This window comes from Nyctereutes procyonoides, unplaced genomic scaffold (assembly GCF_905146905.1).
Source record: "Nyctereutes procyonoides isolate TBG_1078 unplaced genomic scaffold, NYPRO_anot_genome, whole genome shotgun sequence".
In the NCBI taxonomy this organism is placed as follows: Eukaryota; Metazoa; Chordata; class Mammalia; order Carnivora; family Canidae; genus Nyctereutes; species Nyctereutes procyonoides.
The window spans coordinates 43,848,133-43,862,285 of NW_026575142.1; the positions used below are offsets into that span (position 1 = coordinate 43,848,133).

Consider the following 14,153-nt stretch of genomic DNA (forward strand, 5'->3'; position numbering starts at 1 on the left):
AGCTGCAGCGCTAGTCCGGCTCCTCGGGCGGCGGGAGGCAGGGCGGGGGCGGGGGCGGGGGGAGTTCCGTCGGCGGCCTCGCCCGGAGCGGTTCTAGGAAGTGGAGTCACCCGCTGGGCTCCGGAGGGACGGGACCCCGCCCGGAAGAAGCCCGCGGCGGCGCACGGGCGCCGGCAGGGGGCGCAGGCCGCCGACCACCCCCGGGGCTCCAGCCCGTGGTCCCTCCCAGGTCCGCTGTGCGGCGTGGCCGCGCCGCCGCTCCGGCCCCCCGCCCCCGTCCCCTCCCCGCCCAGTCGGCGGGCCCCTGAGGTGCGCGGCGCAGGCGCGGAGCGAGGCGGTGAGTGCGGCCGGCGAGCCTGGGTCTGGGGCCTGGCGGGGAGGGCGAGAGGCGCGCGGAGGGACGGGGGCCGCCCGGGAGCGCCCGGGAGCGCCCGGCAGCGCGAGGGCCCGGCGGCCCCTCCGCCCACGCTCGGGCGCCGCCGCCGCCGCCGCTGCCGCTGCCGCTGCGGCCGCCGGGAGCTGCGCCTGGGCGGGCCGGGCGGGCCCCGCGGTCGCAGGGAGTGTGCGGGCGCAGCCTCCCGCGGGAGAGGCCAGGGCAGGCCCGACGGCGTCCTTTAAAATGAAACCCTGGCTCCGTTTTCGGGCGGGATGGCGGCGCCCCGCCAGCCGAGGCAGCCGCGACCCGCTCCCCGCACGCGCGCGCACGCGGAGGACGCCTCGGGCCTCCGCCCGCTGCCCTCCTGCTGGCTCCTTTGCGGTCGCCTAGGCGGCCCGTGGGCCCGGCGCGTGGCCGGCGGCTCCTGCCCGGCCGCCCCTCGGCGGCCCGCGGCGCCTGGGCTCGGGACCGCGGGTGCCCGGCTGGCCCCGGCCGGTGCCCTGGGCCCCTCCTCGCGGTGCTCAGACGCCCCTTCTGGGGTTTTTTTCTTTTCTTTTCTTTTCTTTTTTCAGTACAACCTAGGGACGCGAGTAGTTTGAAGCAGTTCATCTCATTGCAGAGAGGTAAAAAAACGTGTCCTTTGGCAATGCTGACATTGGAGTCGGACGTACCGTGGGCTCTAGTTCAAGACCTGAAACGTTTTTGTGTTTGTTATTTTTTTAAACATTGTATTTATTTATGCATGAGAATACACAGAGGAGAGAGAGAGGCAGAGATCCCTGCAGGGAGCCCGACGTGGGACTCGACCCTGGGTCTCCAGGGTCACGCTCTGGGCCGAAGGTGGCGCTAAACCGCTGAGCCTCCCGGGCTGCCCATGTTTCTGTTATTTTAAACTCCGGCGAGTATATACTTCTCTTGAAATGAGGGTGAAAAAGGACTTGCTTTAAAAACCTTATTGGAAAGATGAAGCTTTTGATTGTAAATACTTGGTTTATTTTTGTGCCACTTAGAGAATATTTGTATTACGTGAAAGGCTGTTGATCTCTTTGATGAAGATACTGACTGCCTGTTTTGTGGCATTTTGCACGTTGTTGGGGGGGAAAATGACAGGTGGAGAGATGCCAATATGTATTTTGTAAGTTGCTTTTTGAAAAAAAAAAGTAGTACTGCATGTGGCATGATGTCATTTTTGTTTTTTTTTTTAAATTTTTTTTTAAATTCTTTTTTTTTTAATTTTTTAATTTATTTATTTATGATAGTCACACAGAGAGAGAGAGAGGCAGAGACATAGGCAGAGGGAGAAGCAGGCTCCATGCACCGGGAGCCTGACGTGGGATTCGATCCCGGGTCTCCAGGATCGCGCCCTGGGCCAAAGGCAGGCGCCAAACCGCTGCGCCACCCAGGGATCCCTGATGTCATTTTTGTAAATGTGAAATATATATGGATACCTTAGCATAGGAAACTGTCTAGTTGTCTATCAAAATGTTAGCAGTGGTTTTTCTGCGTGAATAGATTCGAGGTGATTAAATTACTTTCTAACCTCTTTCCTAATTTTCCTGCAGTGACATGTATTCTATGTGTAATTTATTATATGTGCTGCCAAAGCGAGGACTTATATGTGGAATTTATTAAGTGGGGAAAAGGAGGTGAATGATTAGGTCCATGAGATTCAGAATCTTCCCCATGAGAGGAAGACCAGTGAGCAAATGTTCATATGACACCTTTTAGTAAAAAGCCAAACTTCTTCATCAGGGCAGCTATGTATACAAAAAGCACGTAAGAATGTGTGCTGAAATGAACGATAGTATTTCTGGTCTTGAGTAGGCATGTTAGCATTCATGCTAAAAGGAAGTCTGATAAATATTTGGATATTGTTCAGCCTCACGTCGTAGTCCGAGCTTCCCTGATCAAGGTGATCCTGTTCCTCTCATCTGACAGTCTGAATCCAGGCCAGCTTGCAATGTTAATTCTAATGCCATACTTGCTTTCCTTTCCTTACTTTTTCATTCTTCGAGTTGGAAAGAATTTAAAGTGTATTCTGAAATAGCAAGAGGTTACCTTAATGTTTGGCTGACAGTTTTCATTGTTCTCCCTGATAGTTTTAGAACATTTAAAACATGAAGTGTAGTGCTCTGGGCTGTATAAATTCTAGAGGTGTGCAGAAGAGGTATTAGGAATAAGTCTTGAAGTTTTAGTTTATTATATAATAAGAAAATTTTTATTCTTTTAATGCACTTGATTGGGAAGGGTTCAAGGAATGCTATTTGTGTTCAGGTGAGCCTTTATATAGAGAGAGACTATTTCTATAAATCCACTGTTGTTGGTTTCTTTGGGTGATTCCCTTCCCTTTCTCCCAATTGGTGGTGGAATAAGAACTGGAAGATGTAACTTGCTGGTAATAGTGATTAGCAATGAAAATTACACAGAGTTGTTTGAAACTCGAGTCAGAAGACAGGCTTTTTCAGTTCTGTTCTGCTGCTTAGTTGACTGGACTTTCACTGAATCTGCTTCCTCATCAGTGAAATTGGAGTGAGTTTGATAGTAGCCCCTCAATGTACCTCACAGGATTGTTGTGAAGATCAAATAAAATAAGAGGAAAATGCCCAATAAACTAAAAAGCACTATCTTATTACTGCATGATCACATCACCTACAGTGCTAATTAATATAGCCAGAACTTAGTGAAGTAGCAAAAACAGTGTGTGCACCTGAAGTTCCTTACCATTAAAAACAAGATGAGCTCAGTAATGACACCGAGTTATACCTGCCATGTATATTACTTTGACAGTAAGAAAAGCAGCATATAATGCTAGTGGAGAAAACAGGTTTCTTTTTCTGACATCCCTTACTTGCCCACTTCTGTGAAAGAACACTACTAGCCTGAAATGGAAGAGGAGATGCTGATTCTGACACTAAGTTGTTACTTGAATTGGAGTAATCTCTTTATCTCCCTTTTTGTTTCCAAAGTATATGCTTTAAAAATAGATCTTTATTCAATTCTAACCCTACCACTTATTAAGAATTGCCTTGACTTAATTTTACTATGCCTCAGTTTCCTCATCCGTAAAAGGTAAATAATTTTGAGAGGATATTGTATATTTTTCATGTTATAGGATTAAATAAGATAAAGTATGTGCACAGCCTGGCACATGATAGGTGTTAAATAAATGGTCATTGTTCTTATATTGTTTTTTTGTTTTTTGTTCTTATATTGTTAAATAATCTATAAGGACTTAGTATAAAGTCTGATTTGGTTCACTTTCATTGTATTTGCTTTCATTATGGCTGAATAAATGAATCAGATTTATATTCCTATTTTGCTGTTAAATTATAGCTTAAGCTTTAGAAAGTAAATTCATTTCAAAGAACAATGACACATGTATACACTCACATAGTTATCAGTTTTTAGTGCTTAATACAGTACATTCAAAAGATTATACTTGAGTTAATTCCGTGTAACTTTGCAGTTAATTAAAGACCTGGTGCCATTGTATTTTTGAGTCTCAGAAGTGAACTACATTTTTGCTTGTATGACTTCTGTCGTGTTTTTTTTTTTACAGGCATTTTTCTACCATCTGTGAAAACTTCCTTGTAATTCATTTCTCCTCCCTACAGTATTAAGAATTATACCATGTAAGTGGAATGTGGAAAACCAATTAGCCAATTTTATAAGAGTCCATGGGAATCTAATCATTTAAAAATTAAACAAAAGTTGCTACCTGCTTTGTCCTAAATAGAATGTTGAATATGACCTTACAAGTAAGAAAAATATTTTTTTTCTTGGAAATTATATTCTGAGCTTCTACATGATGAATATATTTTCTGGAAGTCTGGGGATAGATACAGATTTGTGACAATATTTTTTAAGGAAATATATACACCTTTAGCTTGAAAACTGCATCAAAATACTCCCAGTTATAAGAAATGTACTTGTTTTATTCTTAAAAAGATGCCATAGCAGCAATTTTTTAAAATAAAAAATAAGAGTATAGCTTAGTGTAATTATCCAGTTCTCACAATTACATCAACATCTGAAGTGGACTTCTCAACCTCACCAAGAAAAAAAACAGATTTTGGTGTCCTGCCTTTAATTTTTTTTTTTTTAATTTTTTTAAATTTTTATTTATTTATGATAGTCACAGAGAAAGAGAGAGAGGCAGAGACACAGGCAGAGGGAGAAGCAGGCTCCATGCACCGGGAGCCCGATGTGGGATTCGATCCCGGGTCTCCAGGATCGCGCCCTGGGCCAAAGGCAGGCGCCAAACCGCTGCACCACCCAGGGATCCCTGGTGTCCTGCCTTTAAACTTGATCAGAAAAAATAAATCCAAAATATAAATGGAGGCATTTCTCTTACAAAGTAGATTTTCAAGTGGCACACACATTTCTTATTACCAATAAATTCTTTGTTTAGAATGAATTTCTATAAAATATTAACAATCTTTGTGGTATTTTTGTTAAATTTTTCCATTTTTAGATTGAAAAGATATGAATGAATATCCTAAAAAAAGAAAAAGGAAGACATTACACCCTTCTCGTTACTCAGGTCAGTGATTATTTTAAAGTTGGACCCTGGATTAATTCCCATGCAATTGCATTTTTATCCATTTTCTCATAAATGATCAGATAACAGTTAAATATCTGGGTCAATTTTTAGGTAAGAGAAAACTTCAAGTTCTCTGAATGTATATTCATCTGTCTACCATGTGCTAGGCACACATCAGAACTTTACAGACATTATTTAATACTTACTTACAACTTAATGGATGAAAGATACTTAAAATTAGTTATCCAAAGTTCCACACTTACACAGCATAATTGGGATTTGTGTAATTCCAAGCTTGTTCTTAATGTATAGCATTAACCTTGATGGAAGATATTTGGATTATTGGGGAAATTTTTTTTTTAATCCTGTACATTATTTTCAGAAATATGAACTTTATTTTTATCGTGTTCCTTTGGGTCCTCTGGTTGAGGTTGGCCCTGCTATCTTGGCAGTAAGAAAGGTCTTTGACTTCACTCATATGTGGAATTTAAGAAACAAAACAGGAGTATAGGGGAAGAGAGGGAAAAATAAAACAAGACGAAATCAGAGATTTAAGAGACTCAATCACAGGAAACAAACAGGGTTGTTGGAGGGGAGGAGGGGCGGGGATGGGGTAACTTGGGTGATATACATTAAGGAGGGCACATGATGTAATGAATACTGGGTGTTATATAAAACTGATGAATCACTGAATTCTTCCTCTGAAACTAATAATATACTATATGTTAATTGATTTTAAATAAATTTTTTAAAAAGAAAATAAAGTATATGTTAGTGAAAAAAGGTCTAGTGGCCACCTATAACTAATCTCACATATATATATATATATATATATATATATATATATATATATATATATATTTAAGACAGTCTCTGGCATACCTGTTAGCCTACCCAAGCTATACATTCTTCGTATCTGAGGAAATTAAGCCATTAAGCCTGGTTTACTGTCTGAGAGGGTCTGTATGCCTTTTGCTTTCTCTTTAGTACATGGCAGATCTTCTTGGTACTTAATTCAATGTTTATAACTTACAGAATTCTGACGGGCAAATCTATCTTTGTGTGCTTCAAGTGCTATTTTGTAAATCGTGTAGTTTGTGGTTTTTTCAAAGCTCAATGTCAATATCAGATCTGAAATATAGAAGCTTTCAGAATTGAGGGAAATATTAATACTTTATTACAAATTTGAAAGTGTATATGTTAAGGGATGGCTGTTATTAAATGTATATATATTTACTTGAAAGTTTTAAAATTTTGCTCTTATTTTCAGATTCCTCTGGAATAAGCAGGATTGCAGATGGATTCAATGGAATTTTTTCTGATCATTGTTATAGTGTTTGTTCTATGAGACAACCAGACTTAAAATATTTTGACAACAAAGGTATATATAATATTTTCCAAAATATCCTTTAAGTTGTATTTTTATGTTCTTGAGAATGTGGGTAAAAGTTATGACTTCTAAATGGGCAAGTATTCAAATTTGTCTAAATGTAGGGAAATGAGGTTTTTATAAGAAAGCAAATATGAATGTTTAATTTTTAACATTATTTTAGACCTATAAATAAAAAAGCACAGTCTCCTAAGTCTATTTTAGGTGGCCAGGAATAAGTAGAAAATCAAGACTGACCTGGAGTTGGGAGCATATTTATGATGAAAGGTTAGGAACAGTGCTATACACAGTTATTCCACTAAGGTATAGTCCAGAGGGCTAAATGGAAGGAACAAAGGATGAAGGGTTTGATGTTTTTCAGTCTTGCATCTTGTATTGACTCTTTTCAAGAGCATTGAATAAATGATAACAACTTGCATTTATTCTTTCTTTGTGACCATCAAAACTGCCAATTTCCTTGAGCTCCTATCATAGGCACAGAAACACAATTAAAAAAAAAAAAAGGAGTTGGAGACATTTGCATAAACTCATGTTTGGCTTAATAGAGACACAGATGGTTGCATATAGAGACATTTATAGATGTCTGTGCGTACATAGCAATGTATATGCATTTTTACTCTGTTAGCTTAGAAAGCCTAAAAGAAATGACACCCCAGTAGGAGTGAGCCCAGATTTTGATTTCTAAAACCATTCTCCAGTAAAAAGAACTATTACTTAGAGAAGTGGCTGATTCTAATTCTGAGGCAGGAAATATATATAAGATACAGGTATACCAAAGGAACACAGGAGCCAACTAAGAGAGATCCCAGTAGCCAAAGCTGAAACAATTTGAGGGAGATAAAAAAGAATTATCACCCAAAGCATAAAATATATATTCTTGAGTCCATACTGATGTGATTGAATGAATGAATAAACAAGAAAATCTACAGAAGAATTCCAAATTATTTATGTGGGTACTCCTCCCTCAAGGAGGTAGAACATAACTCTCCACTCCTTAAATGAGGATTGTATACTGGGACTTCCTTCCCCGTATGCAGGGAATACGGAAAGTAAAAGAGTGACTTTACATCAGAGAAACCTGACTGTTGTGATGGCAGTTTGCCTCTCTGGTCTACCTCTGTTAATCCACAATCCCAGTCTAATCATGAAAAAAACATTTCATTAATGGGACACCCTGCAAAATACTCCTATACTCCTCAAAACTATCATGGTCATCAAAAACAAGGAAAGTCAGAGAAACTGCCACAACTAACAGTATCCTAGAGGGAGATGATAGCTAAATGTAATGTGGAATTTTAGGATCTTGAAACAGGAAAAGAACATTAGGTAAAAACTAAGGAAATCAGCTTAAGTGTGGACTTGAGTTGATATCACCTTACCAGTATTGGATATTGATTGGAACAAATGTACCCTATTGTTATAAGAGAATGGAGAAACTGGGCAGCCTGGGCGGCCTAGCAGTTTAGCGCTACCTTCAGCCCAGGGGAGACCCGAGATCGAGTCCCACATTGGGTTCCCAGCGTGGAGCCTGTTTCTCCCTCTGCCTGTGTCTCTCCCTCTCTCTCTCTCTCTGTGTCTCTCATGAATAAATAAATAAAATCTTAAAAGAAAAAAAAAATGGAGAAACAGAATGCAGGATATATGAGAATTCTCTGTACTATCCAAATTTTTTCTGGGAACTTCTAAAAAATCTTTTTTTTTTTTTTTTTTTTAAGATTTTATTTTTTACAGAGAGAGAGAGAGAGAGAGGCAGAGACACAGGCAGAGGAAAAAGCAGGCTCCATACAGGGAACCTGATGTGGGACTCGATACCGGGACTCTAGGATCACGCCCTAGGCTGAAGGCAGGCGCTAAACCGCTGAGCCACCCAGGGATTCCCCTAAAAAATAAATCTATTAAAAACAGCAGTGACATGATTTGCAGCCCAGTTTTTTATGACCTGTACTTCAGTTTCCCCATGCTAAATTTAACATTGGGACTGGGCTGAGGGAATACACTCTAATTCAGACTTAGTAATTTAAACTTAAAATTCCTAAGTAATTTTACAAAGTATATTCTAGTCCAAATGGGGCATGGAAGCAAAAGCAGTTGATTATTTGGACAGATTTCTTTGTGTGTGACTGTGGTACAAGGATAACATCCATTTTCTGACTAAATCTAAGTCCTTTAGTTCCTATTGGAATTCAAAATTATATTTAAAACATTTAGTGCTTTGTTTAATAATAATTAATAGTTAATGCTTTGATATAAATAATAAGTATTTTTCCAAATTTCTTTTTACAGATGATGATTCTGATGCAGAAACATCAAATGACTTGCCAAAATTTACAGATGGGATCAAGGCCAGAAGTAGAAATCAGAACTACCTGGTTCCCAGCCCTGTACTTAGAATTCTAGACCACACTGCCTTTTCTACAGGTTAGGGAAACCAGTTAATAGCATTTGCTTATTTTATGTAGATTCATGAAAAAATAATGTGTAAAATAAATGTTTTGCCAGTTATTCAATAGGTCTTATTTAGTAATAATAGACTTGTTACATTTTTCAGAAAAATCTGCTGATATTGAAATTTGTGATGAAGAGTGTGACTCACCTGAGTCAGTCAACCAACAAGCTCAAGAGGAGAGTCCTATAGAAGTTCACACTGCTGAAGATGTTCCAATTGCTGCAGAAGTGCATGCAATTTCTGAAGATTATGATCTAGAGACCGAAAACAATTCCTCGGAGAGTCTCCAAGACCAAACTGATGAAGAGCCACCAGCTAAACTTTGCAAAATTCTAGATAAGAGCCAGGCTTTGAATGTGACTGCCCAACAGAAATGGCCTTTACTGAGAGCTAATAGCAGTGGCCTCTATAAGTGTGAACTTTGTGAGTTCAACAGCAAATATTTTTCTGATTTAAAGCAGCATCTGATCCTGAAGCATAAGCGTACTGATTCAAATGTGTGTCGAGTATGCAAGGAGAGTTTTTCTACTAACATGCTTTTGATCGAACATGCCAAACTGCATGAAGAGGATCCCTACATTTGTAAATACTGTGATTATAAAACAGTAATTTTTGAGAACCTCAGCCAGCACATTGCAGACACCCATTTTAGTGACCACCTCTACTGGTGTGAGCAGTGTGATGTACAGTTCTCATCAAGCAGTGAACTCTACCTACATTTCCAGGAGCACAGCTGTGACGAACAGTACTTGTGTCAGTTTTGTGAACATGAAACGAATGATCCGGAAGACTTGCATAGCCATGTGGTAAATGAACATGCATGTAAATTAATTGAGTTAAGTGATAAGTATAACAATGGAGCACATGGACAGTACAGCCTGTTAAGCAAAATTACCTTTGACAAATGTAAAAACTTCTTTGTGTGTCAAGTATGTGGTTTTCGGAGTAGACTTCATACAAATGTTAACAGGCATGTTGCTATTGAACATACTAAAATTTTTCCTCATGTTTGTGATGACTGTGGGAAAGGCTTTTCAAGTATGCTAGAATATTGCAAACATTTAAATTCACATTTATCTGAAGGGATTTATTTATGTCAATACTGTGAATATTCAACAGGACAAATTGAAGATCTTAAAATTCATCTGGATTTCAAGCATTCAGCTGACTTACCTCATAAATGTAGTGACTGCTTGATGAGGTTTGGAAATGAGAGGGAATTAATAAGTCACCTTCCAGTCCATGAGACAACTTGATTATTTTCTTTAACTGCCACAATGTTAATGTAAAATAATAAAATTTTTTGGATATGTTAAATGGATGATTTTGAACACAAATCATGAGAATTGCTTTTAACAAGATTTTTTTAATTGTCCAATTTTCTTGGCATTGCTACATTTTTTTCAGTATACAAGGGTATGTGAATGTGGTATTTTCAGTGTATGGTAGTTTTAACCAGTCTTGTTGTCTGTTGTCTTGTTTCTTACATAAGCTTTGATTTCAAGAATTGATGGAAAACATGTACTAAAGAAACTAGACTATATTTTTCCTTCCATAACCATGGGTGCTATTAACTTTTTTAAACTCAAGACAAACTCAGTTTTTCACGTATGAATCCATTACTGCGCGATCAACATACCATACAACATATGGTAAATGCAACATACCATACAATTAAGTCCTCTGATATTCCTATTAATAAGAACCCAGACGCTCCTCTTGATATTCCCCATCAGGAATTACCCCTAAAACAGTGGACTCTCCACCTGCATAATTCTTTTAATAACACTAGGAGGCAAGTGTTATAGTAGGAAGGGAAGATCCAGTTTTCTTGGCAGTCTTTTTTTTTTTTTTTATGTTTTTAATTCTCATTTTAGCCCCTATCTACAAATTAAATGATTTAAGATGGGAATGAGGAGGAACACGTAAGGGGTTAGACAATAAAAAGTAAAATTTCATAACCTTTTCACAATTCATTTTCAGTTATGCAAAGTGAGCCCAAACTGCTGATGTCAAATCATTTATTGACTGAGAAAACCTACTATTAATATAGCATTAGGAAGATATGGGAGATAAAATGTTCTAGCTTTTCTTTGTCTAGTTGATGGCTGTCTTCATTCACATTCACTCTGTATGCAAGTCTAACTCCCCTTTTTATAAGGTCACCACTCATACTGGATTAGGGCTAATCCAATGACCATATTTTAACCTAGTAAAGACCCTGTCCCCAACTATGGTCATATTTGGAGGTACTGGGGCTCAGGACTTCAACGTATATGGATTGGGGGATAGGAGAAACAGACATAATCACAATTCAATAGTAGCTTCTTAAAATATCACAAAGATACGATTTTGTCTATCGTACTCTAATAAACACTGCTGCTAACAGTATTGTTCAGGAATACTGATTTAGTTGAAGAGATCCATTTACAACCTATGGTTTCCCCACTCCCAGAACCATGGAAATTTAGTCTATTTTGAAAATGGTGACAGCAACAAGTTTTTTCCGATCATTTTTAGCTCTACTATTGTCATATGTGCATAATTTTATTCCTAGAAACTCATCTGATTGGAACATTCCAGATAGAGCTACCTGATAGAAATGTTTCTGTGGAGACTTAGAGTGGTTTAATCTGGAAGAGAACCTTAGAAATCAACTGGTCTAAACATTCTAGTCCGCTAAAGTTTCTTGTAGAAATAGGCCAAGGTCACAAAACCAGTTGTAGCAGACAGGAGTGGAATCTAAGTTATTTGGCTTCCAGTCTAATAATGTTTCCATTTCATCATGTTACATTAAAATCTAAGCTTTATCCTTGGGATGTTTTTCATGACTACTTAACCTAGCTGTTCTGCTACCTTCTTGGTAATTCTGTTTTTATGTCTTTTTTATATACGTCCACTTTGAAGAATTTTATTTTTAGGAAACAGTAATGCCTTCGTGGGTTTGTTTTTCAATTCTATATTGCTTTACATTTGATCACATTAGTAATCAAAATGACTAATGAAACCTCAAGATATTAATCCAAGTTTTACAACCATATAATTTTGTACTTTTTGGTAAATCTGCTTCTTGAGGCCATTTCCACAGACAGTTTGTCCAATAAAAACCTTTTTGCTTTGGCTCAACTTTCAAATAAGTCAATGACACCCATAAATTGCTTGGGTAGATAGTTTATATTTTTAGCTTAAAGAACTTTGAAAAAACAACCCTACCTAAAAAGATTTTTCTAACTGCTTCTGGGTTTTTTCCCCTTCAAAAACAAACATTTCCACTGAACTCTTGTGACTTGAACTACAGTTCAAGTCTGAGAATACATAACTGATAGTGATGTTTATTAGCACTACAATAGAATTCTTGGCAGTAGTGTTAGGACTTTCCTTTTTTTTATCTTCACCTCACAATAAATTATTACTTAACAAAATTCCACATTTCCCCTGTACTCCAAAATTTGAAAGTGGTTGTGCACTACTCAAAAGCCTCTCTTCCTGCTTGTAAATTTTCTAGTTATGCCGTTTTAAGTCCCCTAAGATTTCCTGAATGTGTGTCCTCACATATTAACTAGTTTCTCCATTTCACATGGCCCATGGCCTATTATTGTTAGGTGATTACTGAGTTGTTGGCAGGTGTAGTATATGTAAGGTGGTGGGGTTTTTTTTCAATACTAACACTATTCCTAATTTTAAAATCTGATTTGCAAAGCATTGTATTAATTCCGGGCACTTTACCATTAACCTTACCTTGCTTGTTTTGTCAGTATTACTACCTTTTGCAAGAAGTTTAATATATGTTTCCCAAGTTACTAAGATTCATTTTTAATGGAATTTTAATGCCTAAAAAGCACTATGGCTTATACAAATTTGAAAAAGCTAATAAAAATCAAATGACCACAATCCTCTTGGGAAGCAGATTGCTTTACCAAAAAATCAATACTTGTTAAGAATTTAAGTCAAAACAAATGGTTAAGACCAAACATTAATCCCAATGGAGAAACAAATTTGGTTGGTCAGGTTTATCCTATAATTAACACAGTCTCATTCCCTCAAATTGAGATGAAATTTGAGGATACATATTCCTTTGCCTACAACTTTCAGTGTTGATGACTGAAGATAGAGTATCTACAAGAGTTTTTGTTCATGACATTTAGATTATTAACCTACATATAACTCCTTGTATTGGTTTAGCTTTCCATAAATTAATCTTTTAAGAGAACATTCAAATCTAAGAGAAAGAAATGTGTACATTTGGGTTGTAAAATATAAATTCATAAAGCTAAAAGTCATGTAATTTACATTAATTTATATGAGAAGCTTCAATTTGTCAAGCTTCAATTTTTAAAAACTAAAAATTTTAAGACCGTTGTTTGAAGCTACTTCATACCAGCAATCAAAAAAATAATTTTCTGGATAAAAACTTCCCGTATTAAAGCATTAATCACCACAACTTTCTTAAGTTCATTCTCCCTAGTAATCTTGGTGTTAAATTGGTAACTACCCAAACCTAAAATAAATCACATTTATGACAAGCTATTTCTCCATCCTAAAAGGGAAATTTTGTGGGGGCTCCTTGCTGGCTCAATTAGAGCATGAGACTCTTGATCTCAGGGTTGTGAGTTCAAGCCCCATGTTGGATATAGAGATTACTTAAAAATAAGATCTTTTAAAAAATGAAACAATTTTTTCACATTGCTACATAGGAATATTATCTACTAGTAGTATTCCCACAGTTTAAGAAGGGTGATTATTTACAGTGTTTTTTTAAACTTTTTAAGTTTCTTTTTTTTTTAAGATTTTATTTATTCATGAGAGACACAGATTGAGAGGCAGAGGAAGAAGCAGGCTCCCTGTGGGGAGCCCAATGTGGGACTGATCCCAGGACCCCGGGATCACGACCTGAGCAGATGCTCAAACACTGAGCTGCCTAGGTGCCCTATTTAGTTTTTTTTTTTAAAGGAATTTGTTACTTATAAATGTTATTTTTGGTCTTAAAAAGCCAAATAAAACTTGGATAGTCTTTTGTCTTGCTATAAATATTGAGCTGAATGACTTAGACTCTGAGAAATGTAATGAAAAGTATGTTTTGAATGAAAACTCAAAGTTTTCTAGTTTTTTAATCTTACCCAGATAGTGTCCACTATCAAAAAACATAGTTGAAATAACTGATAACTTTGTTTGCCCTTTTTTTCAGAATAACCTGAGAGCAGGAATTGGAATCATATCCATCAAATGTAATTTCTGGTGGGTATTTTTTTTTTCCTTATTTAATCCTCTGTTGAAAGGTCATTCACCATTCTGCTCTGAATTTGAATTGACTAAAGTTTGAAAATATTAAATTCTCTTTTCCTGTCTACCCTGTTCATTTTATTTAGGATTACCTCTTCTTTTTATGGCATTATTCATG

At 37.9% G+C, this 14,153-nt stretch overlaps 1 protein-coding gene across 4 annotated transcripts; it reads left to right on the plus strand.

Moving 5' to 3' along the window:
- Window positions 1–268: 268 nt before the first annotated feature.
- On the plus strand, window positions 269–11,565 carry ZNF639 (zinc finger protein 639). Of its 4 annotated transcripts, XM_055308482.1 has the most exons (7): window positions 289–337; window positions 949–999; window positions 3,936–4,008; window positions 4,851–4,919; window positions 6,190–6,300; window positions 8,593–8,727; window positions 8,858–11,565. In XM_055308482.1, the coding sequence occupies exons 4-7, from the start codon at window positions 4,862–4,864 to the stop codon at window positions 10,009–10,011; spliced, it is 1,458 nt and encodes a 485-aa protein (XP_055164457.1). In that variant the 5' UTR covers window positions 289–337; window positions 949–999; window positions 3,936–4,008; window positions 4,851–4,861; the 3' UTR covers window positions 10,012–11,565. The 4 variants fall into 4 exon arrangements, with proteins under 4 accessions (XP_055164459.1, XP_055164457.1, XP_055164458.1 ...); XM_055308484.1 differs by lacking the exon at window positions 949–999 and having other exon boundaries at window positions 269–337; XM_055308483.1 differs by lacking the exon at window positions 289–337 and having other exon boundaries at window positions 525–3,445.
- Window positions 11,566–14,153: the final 2,588 nt, after the last annotated feature.